General features: G+C 34.6%; 1 protein-coding gene across 1 annotated transcript in view; it reads left to right on the forward strand.

Annotated features, from left to right (window-relative positions):
- Nucleotides 1-620: 620 nt before the first annotated feature.
- Nucleotides 621-14,812, forward strand: part of LOC111057890 — a 137,070-nt gene continuing 122,878 nt past the window's right edge. The window contains exon 1 of the mRNA XM_039441405.1: nt 621-776. Coding sequence (XP_039297339.1) covers nt 693-776 — 84 coding nt within the window. The 5' untranslated portion in view covers nt 621-692. The remainder of the gene's footprint in view (nt 777-14,812) is intronic.

Raw genomic sequence — 14,812 nt, forward strand, 5'->3', positions numbered from 1 at the left:
ACCATCCCCAATATTCACAAAACATATTCCCAAAGTTAGATGCCGTTATGTCAAGTAGTTTTCAAGTCTATAGGGAACAAACACACAAACAGACATTCATTTTTCTATATTATATAGATATAGATTTACATCCGGCTCAAACAAAAGCTTCTCTAAATGAAGGTAGAAAGATAAGGTTGACAATTTTCACTTCTGTTGTTTTAATATTTTTGTTTTCAAAAAGTTCATGTAGTACCTACTATTGTGTTTGAGACACATCTGGCGCTATCATAGTATCACCACTATTCTGTTCCACAGTCCTGTCTCTTGCAGTCGTTCACTATATCTATAATAAAGTGAAGAGTTGGCTTATACACGTACGGGATAGGAAAATTATGTTTGACGCATTATCAAGTCTGAACTACTGGACTAATTAACTTGAAATTCTGCATATAGATTCTTAATTAACCAAGGATGGTTATAGGCCTATTTTCAATTCTTCAAAATTTCATTACATCAAGTTTTCAGTTTGTCAACTTTTAAAATAGATCCTTGCGGAACACGGGTTTCTGCTAGTTATTATTAAATCATTGTTACTCTTCGATCACTGATGATATGTCCATTTTTTGTATTGCAACAGGTACGCGAAGAGCAACTTCGAAGAAGATCGACTCCACCGAGCAAGAGGCAGTTCTGGCTTTGCCGCGGAGCAAATGACGGTGGAGAGTGAGGACTCATTCATATCAAACAACAGCTCGCCACCTGTCCCTGACTCTCCCACCAACATGCACGAGAACGTGAGTCATCAAATCAAATTAATCAATGGAAATATAGTTGATGGTGTAGATATTACTCGGTTTCTAAAAAAGCGGTATTAATCTCAAGGGTTACTTGGATTTCTAAAAATATTAATTTAGATAGAGATTAACAGTAGAGCACCGATGATCCGGACTGATCAATGCATGACAGCTTTTGGATAACTCGATAAGTCAATTTGGATAAGTCAATCAATAATTTTTTTAAATTCAACACAAAATACAGAAGAAGTGAAAAAATATTGTTCTGCTATCTTTTCAGAAGTCGCTCAGGCATTTGATTAAGTGTGGCATGATGGTCCAAATAATAAACTAAAAAACTTTTACCTCAGTGATATGCCTCATTGCTGAAATCTTATCTGTCAGACATACTCTTCAGAGTGAAGCAAGGGGAAAGCTACTCAGGACTATCACCAATTAGAGCTGGAGAACCAAATGAAGATGTCTTGGGCCCTACCTTATACCTGCTCTACACACTGGAGATTTTCGAGATTGTTCGATAATTGATCAAAATTATTTTGATAGAGAAATTTAGCTGGGGTAAAACATGGTTTGCTTTAGAGGGCTTCTTAATTATGCCAAATATATGCCCAAAATTAGCTGTTTTCTAGCATTATCCAGTATTTTTTGCGTTTTATCATCTCTTGCAGAAACTAATAACAAAAAATGTTCAAATTTAGTTAACAGATTTATCTGAGATGTTCAAATGTTATATTGGGAGGGCTTTAGAATAACGCCTAAACATACGCCCAAAATATGCGTTTGTTTGTTTTTTATAATAACAGAAACCGTTCAAATCTGGTAGAGAGGTTTAGCTAGGGTCTAGGAATTTGCAATGTGAGGACTTTGATATTTCGTCATAGATATGCTCAAAATCAGCGTTTTTCTGTGTTTTCTCACTTTTTTCAATAATTAATAGAAAATATTAATTCAAATATTATACAGGTTCAGCTGAGCTGGAAAAATGTTGTAGCAGAAGGGCTTTGAAATAACCTGAGAGCAAAGATACGCCCAAAATGAGTTTTCATAGCTTTTACAAGACTAAATCGACATAAAACGTTCAAATTAGGTACAGAAAATCAATCAGACTCAAATATTTCACCGAAGATACGCTCAAAATTGGCGTTTTTATTGGCGTATTGTTAAAATTTGGTACACAGGTCCGTTTAATATTTAGTTGGTTTCAAATATTTTCAAGGTTTACAGGAACATATGAACTTGAAATTATGAACACTAAAGTGTACACAGGACCACAGGTTAAGCTTAAGTAATGGCGGTGCTGAATAAGAGGGTTTCTCCACTCATTTTTTTTTACTTATTAAGGTTCGATATCGATGTTTCTTTCTGCACATCATTCCTGTTACAAATTCTGAAGAACTATTAGACTGGAATACAATAATTCTCATAATATCTTAACTTAGTCTCTAATTGAGTAATAACCGAATATTACGAATATTAATTATTATGTTGAAAATTAAGATTTTTTTCAACCCTCCACTACATAACTCAAATAGAACTAGTGATTGAATCGAGCCTGGAAGACTCTTTTGAATTTTTGACGGAGGGAAGCAAGCTCAAATGGAAAATGCAGGCGAGCTTGCTGGTCCTATTGTTGAATGATCCAGCCGGGGTCCAGAGGTTTAGCGAGGAGTTCAGGAGCCGGAGCCCCCTGGCTAGACGGATAAGACGAGCGAAGCGATCCTGCCGGCTAGTTACAATCATAAGCAATTCATTGTTATGCTAAGATTTCATATAAGTGAATTCTGCTTGATAAAAAAAGTCGAAGTGAGAAGTAATTAGAACCAAAACAAATGGAGAAAAAAATAACAAACCTAAATTATAATAATTTAGATATGGATAATAATTAAAAAGTAAAAACTGAAAAAACATTACAATGTTACAAAAGAAAAATTAGAAGTAGAAATAGAAGAAGAAGAAGAAGAAGAAGAAGAAGAAGTAGGGGTAAAGTGAGACTTCTGTCTCAAAGCTGGCTCAAAGCTGCCCCCAAATCTGCCCCAAATCTGATTCTTGGTTCTAACCTTGCCCAACCCAATGTAATCTGATCTAACCTAACCTAGCCATACCCCTAATCTCACAATAAACCTCAAATGAAGATTTCCCACTTTTTTGGAAAAAAAAACTAGATCCAGCTTTTTTTTATTTCTTGAATAACTAAGAAACCGTTAATTTTACAAAAAAATTACAAGAATAACGTTTCCCAGTAAATCCAATTACAAATCCATTGACACCCCATTTGTCAAGATTGAACAAAAAATAAGGATCTCATGGGAAAACTAGATCCAGTTTTTTTATTTCTTGAATAACTAAGAAACCGTTAATTTTACAAAAAATCTACAAGAATAACTTTTTCCAGTAAATCTAATAACGAATCCATTGACACCCTATTTGTCAAGATTGAACAAAAAATAAGGATCTCATGGGAAAACTAGATCCAATCTCTCTAATAACTAAGAAACCAAGAATAACTTTTTCCAGTAAATCCATTTGTCAAGATTGAACAGTAAATAAGGAAAAAGCAGATCCAATTTCTTGAAACCAAGAATAATTTTTTTCAGTAAATCCAATATTTGTCAAGGGATCCTAACTCTGAAACTAAGCAACAAGCATTTTTATGTTGAGACCCTTTCTTAAACCTCTGCACTAAACCCCCCCCCCACAGAAGGGTGGGGGGGGTTGGTGGGCTTGACCCTCTGCCTTTAACCTGAACTACTTGAAAACTCACCTCAGGTTTTATTGAGAAGAAAAAATATATAATAAAAATGTATAAGAAAGAAGTCAAGTTGGGTATATTACTTGTTGATCAGAGTGTACATCTTGATGAGAGTATTACCAAATATGAGTATATCACTCACACACCATATATTCAACAGACATTCAATTACAATGATGAAATTCGAATTAGTTTGAAACAAGAAGATATTTATACACTTCCAAGTAGAAGTTTTCTCATAATTGAAGGTGAAATCAAAGTGAAAGATAAGAATGATGTTGAAACCAAGGACTTTTCACTTATCAATAATGGAGTTGCATACCTATTTGATGAAATCAGATATGAATTGGGAGGGGTTGAAGTTGATCGCACATGTAATGTAGGATTGACAACAACCATGAAAAACTATCTACGTCAATCAAAACTCAATGACAAAATTATGGAGAATGCAGGATGGAAGTTGACTGGATGGAAAAGTTTAGATAAATTCTGCTTTTGCATTCCTTTGGATATGTGGTTAGGTGTAATGGAAGACTATAGAAAAGTTCTATTAAATGTTCGTCAGGAAATTGTTCTATTAAGATCATCATCAGACTTAAATTGTATTGAATCAGAAACAGCAAAATCGGTGGAAATTGATATCACAAAACTACAATGGAAAGTACCCTACATACATGCTTCTGACACTGTTCGTCTTGATCTGCTGAGTTTAACACATAGTGATATACCAATTACCATTCCATTCAGGTCATGGGAATTGCATGAATTTCCACAATTACCTGAAACTACTAATCTTCAATGGACAGTTAAGACAACTTCAAACATATTGAAACCTAGATTCATTATTCTTGGATTACAAAAGAATAGGAAAAATGTTATAACTGCTAACAGGTCACATTTCGATTTCTGTAATCTGAACAATGTTAATCTCTATTTAAATGCTCAATCATTCCCCTATGAAAATATTGTTGGTAATAAACATTTATTGTATCACATGTTCTCTGAATTCCAAAATAAATACTATCCTTATAATAGCAGTACATCAATTGATTATAAAACATTCGATGAATATGCACCATTGGTTGTTATAGACTGTAGTAAGCAAAATGAACTATTGAAATCTGGAGCAATAGACATAAAGTTGACATTGGAAACAACAAATAATTTCTCAGAAAAAACCAGTGCCTACTGTTTAATCCTCTATGATAATGAGTTTGAATATACACCACTGAGTGGAACAGTAAAAAGAGTATTATAAATTTGTAAAAATCTTCTATAAAATAACAAAAACTAGACAATATTCAAATCAAAAGTATTATCTACAAATGTATCAAATATTTTACCTTCAGTATCATCCCATTGATTTGTAGAATTGTTCTTGTCTTGATCTCCAACCATTTTCTTCAAATTTAATTTTAAAGCATTTTATATTATTAATCAATTTTATCAGCTTCTTTCAAAGCAAAATACTGACTGTGATGATATAGTGCTATCCATATGAGCTTAGATTTTTCATTTAAGTTGGATCTAGAAAAAAAAGCTGGATCTAGTTTTTTTTCCAAAAAAGTGAGAAATTTTCATTTGAGGTTTATTGTGAGATTAGGGGTATGGCTAGGTTAGGTTAGATCAGATTACATTGGGTTGGGCAAGGTTAGAACCAAGAATCAGATTTGGGGGCAGCTTTGAGCCAGCTTTGAGACAGAAGTCTCACTTTACCCCTGCTTCTTCTTCTTCTTCTTCTTCTTCTTCTTCTTCTTCTTCTTCTATTTCTACTTCTAATTTTTCTTTTGTAACATTGTAATGTTTTTTCAGTTTTTACTTTTTAATTATTATCCATATCTAAATTATTATAATTTAGGTTTGTTATTTTTTTCTCCATTTGTTTTGGTTCTAATTACTTCTCACTTCGACTTTTTTTATCAAGCAGAATTCACTTATATGAAATCTTAGCATAACAATGAATTGCTTATGATTGTAACTAGCCGGCAGGATCGCTTCGCTCGTCTTATCCGTCTAGCCAGGGGGCTCCGGCTCCTGAACTCCTCGCTAAACCTCTGGAGAAGGAGAAGAAGAAGAAGAAGAAGAAGAAGAGAAGAAGAAGAAGAAGAAGAAGAAGAAGAAGAAGAAGAAGAAGAAGAAGAAGAGAAGAAGAAGAAGAAGAAGAAGAAGAAGAAGAAGAAGAAGAAGAAGAAGAAGAAGAAGAAGAAGAAGAAGAAGAAGAAGAAGAAGAAGAAGAAGAAGAAGAAGAAGAAGAAGAAGAAGAAGAAGAAGAAGACGAAGAAGAAGAAGAAGAAGAAGAAGAAGAAGAAGAAGAAGAAGAAGAAGAAGAAGAAGAAGAAGAAGAAGAAGAAGAAGAAGAAGAATGACCAATGAGCCATGCTAGGTCCAGCCACCCACACCACCGCTGATCCACCTGAAAACAGCCTTGCCAAACCGACAAGGTTCCTCAATTCGCTCCAGTTCAACAGACAATGTGTTTCACAATCAAGCCGTCACAAGAAATGAGTTGTTGAACATGACTGTCCTGTGAATTGGGACAGCAGCAAGGGAACCATGCCGGGTACCACCCCGACCAATGTCACTCAAGAATTGAAAGTCATCCGCTAAGTACTTGGTGTCTGAGTTTTCAACACTTTATGCAGAAAGAGAACCGCATGGAATGACCTATATATTCATGTAGATTCAATGAATCCAAGTCGGTCGAAGTATTCAGTCACATGGTCGTCACGTCTGAGGTTGAAGATGAAGCGGACACAGTAGTTGTGCGCACGCTGCATCCTCTGTAGTTTGAACAGTCATGTCAGTAATTACAACGTCGCAATAGTTGAAAACCGGAAAAATCAAGGTCTCCACCAACATAACCTTTGTTGAAAAAGGAATGATGTTGGAAATCTTCTTCAACGTCTTGATTCCAGCAATCTCCCTATTGCATGTCAACGTCACATGGTTTGTCCAGTCCAAGGTCTGGAATTACTAAGAGATGTTCCAAACGAAAACAATTACAAATTTCTAGAGAAAATCTACACAATGGAAGTGCAGAAAGCAGCTGGAATATTAATAACTAGTAGGTACCAGTTTCAACTCTTCAGTATAGGAGGTAATCAAAAAAAAATAAAAAAAAATAGGAAAGCAGCTCCAAATGATACAATTACTGATACTCCTAAAATAATAATTGATGAACATGAGAATTATATGGATAATAGTGAGGAAATATTTTACTTCTCCAATGAATTTTATCAACAGGTTGCAAATAATCTCCAAAAAACGCTGTATACTAATATTTCTACTACTCTGCTGAGACAGTTGGAAAGTTATTCAAGTTTCATCCAGTATCAAAACATGAGTAGTCAAAAATTATCGACATTGAAAATAGCAGAATGGTATGAGGTCTCAATAATTCAAATTTTGAAAGAATGTGAAGATGTATTAATGGACCAATTATTCCAACTCATTGTAAATATTCATTCGAACAGGGTATTTCCCCTGATAATCTTAAAGAGCAGAAGATTTTATCAATTATGTTTCAATAGTGGTGATTCTGAAAGAGTAGAAAATTATAGATCCATTAGCATTTCGAATGTAAATTTTTTTTAAGAATAGTTTTAAATAGTTTACTGTTGCACCTGGAAGAAACTAATTTTATATGTGATGAACAGAATGGGTTCCAGAAATGAAAATCAACAAAAACTGCAAAAAGTATCTTTTGTTGAAAGACTAATAAATATTATAGTGATGTAGGCAAGCCCTACATGGATATACTAATCATGTGAACACGGTTGCCAAGGGGACTTTTTTAGCAACGTACGTTTACAAGTAAATAACTAGTAAGAGTTTTTGAGAGATGTTAAAACATGATGTTGTATTTTTATTTTTATCTTATTCAATGTAAACTTTTAATGAATAAAGTGTTAATTACAAAGCACATTTACAACATTGGTGTCGGAGGTGAGATAGAATCATTAAAAAAGGAATTGTGCTGGAAGTTGGTTACACAAAAAAAAGTTTTGCATGGAAACAAGAGCAAGATCAAAAATGGAGATAGAAGCATTCAACGAGATGGTACATTCGCTCAAAGAAGGTATGCTAGAATCAATAGCTAATATGGGACAAAACTTGAAACAGGGATTTGAAAAAAGCTTAGATTTAGTAAGGAAAGATATTAATGCTGTGAACAATAAAATGGAAGACTTGTGTAATAATTCAATTCAACAAAGGCAGCAAATTCAAATGAATTAAAAGTTGTAAGGAGAGATATGAATCTTTTAAACAATACAGTTGAGGTCTTGTCTAATAATACAAATGAACAAATTGCTAAAATGAACAATACAGTCGAGGTCTTGTCTAATAAGACAAATGAACAAATATTTCAACAATAAATGCAAAATTAGTTAGGTTGTTAAATGAGATTAATGTTGATGGACATATTATATTCAATGATGACATCAATAATATGGAAATTTACATTATAAATGATGAGAGTAATCTTCCAACATTAGCTACTAACAATACAATCATTCTCAAAGAAATGGTGAGAGTTTGCAAGAATTTGGAGCTGATGTGGAGCAGTTGGCTCAAATCGCTTATATCTCTGCACCAGTCGATATTCAACAGTATTTAGCCACGCCAACATTCATAGATGGGATTCGTGATAACGAAATAAAGAGTTCATTGTTGATTGGAAACCATCTTGATATGCGGTCTGCACTCACCCAAGCTCTGACATTGGATGCTGCTACGAGAGCAGTTCATGCTGTACTACCAACTCGCCAGAGGAGAGTACTAAATACGGATGAGGTGACACAAACTAACAACAATTTAGAGTGTTGGTGTGTAGAGAGAGTGGACATATACAATTATGGTGTCCTCAACAAAAACGTGAAAATCGATGTTGGAACTGTGGAAAAGTAGGGCATTCGAAGAGATATTGTAAATATGTACCTACGAAAAATAAGTCAGTAGTAAAACTAAATTTAGCTGACATTGGGAGGCGAATGTCAGCTGCTACCAATGAGACCTCAGAAGCAATTGGTAGTATTACTATGATTGAAATGAATGGGAACAGCTAACACACGAATGGGACAATTGAGGGGGAAGAGTGTTTGGTAACAATTGACACAGGAGCAACATTGTCAATTATACGTCCAAATTTAATTGATTGTTCAAAAGTTAAACAGATAGGAAGAAAAATTGTACTTCAAACTGCTTCTGGAGAAAAAGTCCCTGTACATGGAAAAGCTGACATTGTCTTATATCTTGGTCGAAAGAGAATAAGAGCTACCGTTTTCATTGCATCAATAATGAATGATTTCATTTGAGGCCTAGATCTTATGAGATAGTATAAATTTGTAATTGATACCTCCAGGAATGTGTATAATTTGATAATGAATAATTGCATTTGAATCATCACCAGGAAAACAAAACAATAGAGCAGGAAGTTTGTAACAGAATAAGATTTATACAGCTATAACGCTTTATACAGCCATAACTTCCTTGTTTTTGGATATTTTCGAAAACGGGACTTACGCTTTAAAGAATTTGGGGTCGCTGAATCCAAATCCGAAATCAGAATCTTTCTATCTTCAATTTCAAGAGAAATAGTTTTTGAGAAAAAGTGGTGACTGGAGAGATGTAGAATCACCATGTGAAAGTGAATATTTGTCCACTAGTTTCTCGATCCAAGCCGGTTTCTGCTTGCATCGAAGGGAAAAGACGTGACAAAACGAGGTTCCTGGATAGGAGTCACCATGTCAAAGACACGATTTGACTCAATGTACTTCGACAAAAAACGTGAACACTGTTCAGTGTTCAAGTTGCACGTCTCATATCGTGTGAAAGTAGCCTTAGGCCTCTTTCACACGATAGGAGACGTGCAACTTGAACACTGAACAGTGTTCTCGTTTTTTTGTCGAAGTACATTGAGTCAAATCGTGTCTTTCACATGGTGACTCCTATCCAGGAACCTCGTTTTGTCACGTCTTTCCCCCTCGAGGCAAGCAGAGGCAAGATCTAACAACTGTGCCGACGTTTCCACAAAGTATGACTCATCACTTTTTTCTCAAAGTCTAACTTCCTTAAAAATATAGATAGAAGATTTCTGATTTCGGATTTGGATTCAGCGACCCCAAATTCTTCAAAGCGTAAGTCCCGTTTTCGAAAATATCCGAAAACAAGGAAGTTATGGCTGTTTTTAATAAAGCTTTCTATTATCGTATAATTATACGGTAAAAACGAACAGGTACTGTACTATACAGTACGTAAGTACTCTAGCTATTATAATACAACTTACACTGTATTCGTGTAGGAAATTTGGTAGGTTATTTATCTTGATTTCTGAAAATACCCCAAAATAAGGGAGTAAGATAACTTTGAAAAACCAAAGTTTTCCTGCCGATTGAAGAAACATTAAAAATTAGTCTAAGACATATTATGTCTTAGAATAAAAACGTGTAACAAATATCAGATCACTATTCAAGCTATCAAGCTTTTCATAAATTTCATAAGTTTGTGTCGACGGTATATGACATAAAAGGCAAATGCTCGCGCTTGGTCCATAGTTCTACGACTGAGGAATGAGGATTTAGGTCAGCAACTAAAATCGACAAGCCATGATTGTCAATCTTACTCATGATACAAAGCTTTGTACTATGATACATGGTTTTCATTCCGTATCATTCTTTAATAAAAATAAAACAAGATTCTGGTTTCAAAAGCATCAAAGTCGCCAGGCTGGTCTGAGCTATTCATGACTTTTTTTCAGTATGCATTATCAACTCAGCAGTTCTAATACACAGACATCACTACTTGGAATGCCATGACATTTTCTATTCTCTCAATTCCTATTATTACCATAGATCGATTCAGATCAGCACAATGTTTATACTGTATGTTCATAATAGATTTTTCTGATTGTAAAAAGAAAAAGTCAATAATTGCTGGGAATTTAAAGTGATATTCAACGATTTGAACCTGATAAATTGGATTGTTGAATGACAATTGAAATTCAGTGAATTTTACTGTACAACATTCCTTTTCCTCCTATTTTATTGGGTGATGAGTGGAGATGATTTATGATTTCATATTTGGATTCATCTTTTCATAGTTCAATATTTTTTTGGAAAACTAGAATTTTTAAAAATTAAAAATGTTTATGTATAAACTTCTCAGGTGTTCAAAAACTTCTTAAAACCTTTGCCTGTCCCTTTGTGAGGCAGGAGTATTATTATCTTAGTATGTACTATATAATCATATGATAATGGAAAGCTATATTAAAAACAGCTATAACTCCCTTGTTTTCGGGTATTTTTGAAAATGGGACTTACGCTTTAAAGAATTTGAGGTCGCTGAATCCAAATCCGAAATCAGAAATCTTCTATCTATATTTTTAAGGAAGTTAGACTTTGAGAAAAAGTGATGAGTCATAGGTTTGAGCAAACGTCGGCATAGTTGTTGGATCTGTCGGCTTATTCATAAGATCCCCATGTGAAAGTACAGGAGAGCTGCAAAATATGAAATATGATCTTCCGTTATATGATATTCCAGGAGCGAGGTCTCTGCCGTGTGAAACTGGCCTTACAGTTTCACACAGCAGAGTCCTCGCTCCTGGAAGATCATATTTCATATTTTGCAGCTCTCCTGTGCTTTCACATGGGGATCTTACGAATAAGCCGACAGATCTAACAACTACACCGACGTTTGCTCAAAATTATGACTCATCACTTTTTTAAAAGTCTAACTCCCTTTAAAATATAGATAGAAGATTTCTGATTTCGGATTTGGATTCTGCGACCCCAAATTCTTTAAAGCATAAGTCCCATTTTCAAAAATACCATCATCATATGATTATATTGTAAACATACTAAGATAATAATACTCCTGCCTCACAAAGGGACAGGCAGAGGTTTCAAACACCTAAAAAGTTCAAACATGAACATTTTCAATGTTTAAAAGTTCAAACAAAATTAAACTTAAAAAAGATGAATCCAATTATGAACTCATACATCATCTCCACTCATCACCCAATAAAATACGAGGAAAAGGACAAGTAAACTTTACTGAATCTTAATAAATTGTCATTCAACAATCTAATTTATCAGGTTCAAATAGTTAAATATAGCCTAACTCCAAAATATCAGTAAATATTTCTTTGCAACTATCAGAAAAATCTATTATGAACATACAGTATAAACATTGTGGTGATCTGAATCGATCTATGAGAAATAGGAACTGAAAGAATAAAAAATGTCATTCCATTCGAACTTAAACGAAACTGATGTCTGTGTTTGTATTAGAACTGCTGAGTGGATAATGCATACTGAGAAAGTCATTAATAGTCCAGACCAGCCTGGCGACTTTGATGCTTTTGACACCGGAATCTCATTTTATTTTTAATAAAGAATGAAAACCATGTATCATAGTGAAAAGCAGTTCCATGCTTTGTATTATTATATGAGTATTGATTAACATAATCATGGCTTGTCGATTTTAGTCGCTGAGCTGAATCCTCTGTCGTAGAACTATGGACCAAGCGCGAGCGAGCTTTTGCTTCCTATGTCGTATACCGTCGACACAAACTTCGGCTTTTTTGTTGTTCGATTTTTTGCTGTTCTTATGAATTCTGTTGAATCAAACATAATGATATTTAACAAGTTGCGCTGAACGTGGTAGAATTCATAGGAACGGTAAAAATCAATTTTACGGGAATCGATGTACATGTAACTGGATTTAGAAGATCTATACGATAATGTGTTCTATCATAATTTAATAATTATCACAGAAATGTTCAAGTGAAAACGTTGGGTGCAAACCCACTGCCATGGGGAGACAAATAAATATTTATGAAAAGCTTGATAGCTTGAATAGTGATCTGATATTTGTTACACGTTTTAGTCTAAGACATAATATGTTTTAGACTAATTTTTTTATATGTTTTGTCAATCGGCAGAAAAACGTTGGTTTTTCAAAGTTATCTTACTCCCTTATTTTTGGGTATTTTCAGAAATCAAGATAAATATCCCACCAAATTTCCTACACGAATACAGAGTAAGTTGTATTATAATAGCTACAGTACATACGTACTGTATTGTGTATAGTACAGTACCTGTTCGTTTTTACCGTATAATTATATGATAATAGAAAGCTTTATTAAAAACAGTCATAACTTCCTTGTTTTCGGATATTTTCGAAAACGGGACTTACGCTTTACAGAATTTGGGGTCGCTGAAACCAAATCCGAAATCAGAATCTTTCTATCTTCATTTTCAAGAGAGATAGATTTTGAGAAAAAGTGAGGACCGGAGAGACGTAGAATCACCATGTGAAAGCGACGACTAGTATCTGTCCATGTCCACTAGTATCTCGATCCAAACAGGTTTCTGCTTGCCTCGAGGGGAAAAGACGTGACAAAAGGAGGTTCCTGGCTGGGAGTCACCATGTGAAAGACACGATTGGACTCAATGTACTTCGACAAAAAAACGTGAACACTGTTCAGTGTTCAAGTTGCATGTCTCCTATCATGTGAAAGTGGCCTAATACTCGATTATTTTGATATCTGGTTATTCAACTATTCCAGACAATTTCGTAATTATCGCTAGTCAGCGATAGGCTCTAACGATAGAGAGTGGAGGTCCGGATAGTGCTGACAAAAGAAAATGAAATTTCTCCACAGGATCGATGGACTTATTCTTATGAATCAAAGCATTGTATATATCTCTAAACAATGGCCAGCTCTGTAACATGCCATCAAAGGAAGGCAACATTATCTCCGATAGACGAGCACGAACTTGTTTCACCACGCTAGTTGTCGCGACTTGCAAAGCTTTTTTCTCAATTGTAAACTCATACCCATCACGAAATACCTGAATTTCAAAAAATATATCTTCAAATGCGGTTAATTTTGGAAAATCAATTTCTTTGGGTGGAGTACTCAAGTAAATTTGTGCGTTCTGTAATATCTTTGAACTCATCATACATTGAATCAATTTGCTTATAACGAGAAATAAACTGCCTCTCAATTTTTTCATCTTTAACTGATCCAGTTAAACCTTTGTGTTTGGTAGGATCAAATAATAATTGCAATTTTTGAATATTTGAGCTTGTTTTGCTACCAAAACACTCACTTTTGCAGTTTCTGTCATCATATAAGTTTGAAAGAAACAATAAGCTATTCATAAGAGTATTCAGATGCATACAATAAAAATAGAAAAATACTTGTGCAAGAGCATTGATGACAATTATTAGCAGAATAATGATTTTCTGAACAAGAATTCTGAAATTTGAACTGTATTACTATAGGTTAGATTCATTCATTTGGCCAAAGGAGACCATGTTAAATATTGAAGTCTATAAAATAAAACTAACAGATTTCGGTGATAAGTTTGCTAGAAATATAGTAGGTGAAGAGAATGAAATTTGGCACTTACTTTATTGTCCAGCGAGGGATTTCCAGGGCACAGTAACGTTGTCAGCGGTGGACGTTGGAGACGGCAAGGGTCTCCACGTAGACGGAACGATCTCATTGAAGAAGAATAGAGACAGCACGGGTCTCGAGCAGTCGTACAACCATACAGTAGAACGTTCAGTCGTGCACTGAGTCGTAGAATAGCGAAATAAAATTGTGCCATTGTCTTCACCCTTATCGCTAATTGTGTAATACCAGGAATGGGTGGGAAAGGCGAAACAGGAAGAGAAATGAGAGAGAGAGAGAGAGAAGTGTGAGAGAGAGAAGTAGGATTGAACATAAGGGTTAATTCATATTAACAAAATGTGGTATAGAATGTTAAAGATTCAAAAGAAGACATTCAGATTCAGGTGTATAAAGGAAGTGGGTATGTAAAATTCTTGTAGGTCTTTATTTTAAAAACATGGCTTTTTGACTTCACCATCTTTAGGGTGGGTGGTATGTCCGTGAACGGCTTAATATCTCATACACAAAGGTAATTTGACGATGGCTCTGATTGGGGATTCCACTCAAATTGTAAATACTACTCTACTATGACTTAAAAAATCTAGTTCGACATCTTGGATCCACCATTTTGAATGTAACTTTATATTTTTAATAGGAAGGTGGTAATGCGATTCATGATTTCGATACGAAGCTTCAGGAAAAAATGAATGGCGAAAACAGCACATTAATATCTCAAACCGTTTCAGAGATATTCGCAATATTAACCAAAACCATTCAAAGCAGAAACAAGAAAAAAGTATGAGAATGGCTTGATATCTCATAAAAAGATTGTGATTCCAAGGTAAGTGTGATTGAATAGGATCCTCCTATTCAAGCTGAAAATAC

This window comes from Nilaparvata lugens, chromosome X (genome assembly GCF_014356525.2).
Source record: "Nilaparvata lugens isolate BPH chromosome X, ASM1435652v1, whole genome shotgun sequence".
NCBI classification, from domain to species: Eukaryota; Metazoa; Arthropoda; class Insecta; order Hemiptera; family Delphacidae; genus Nilaparvata; species Nilaparvata lugens.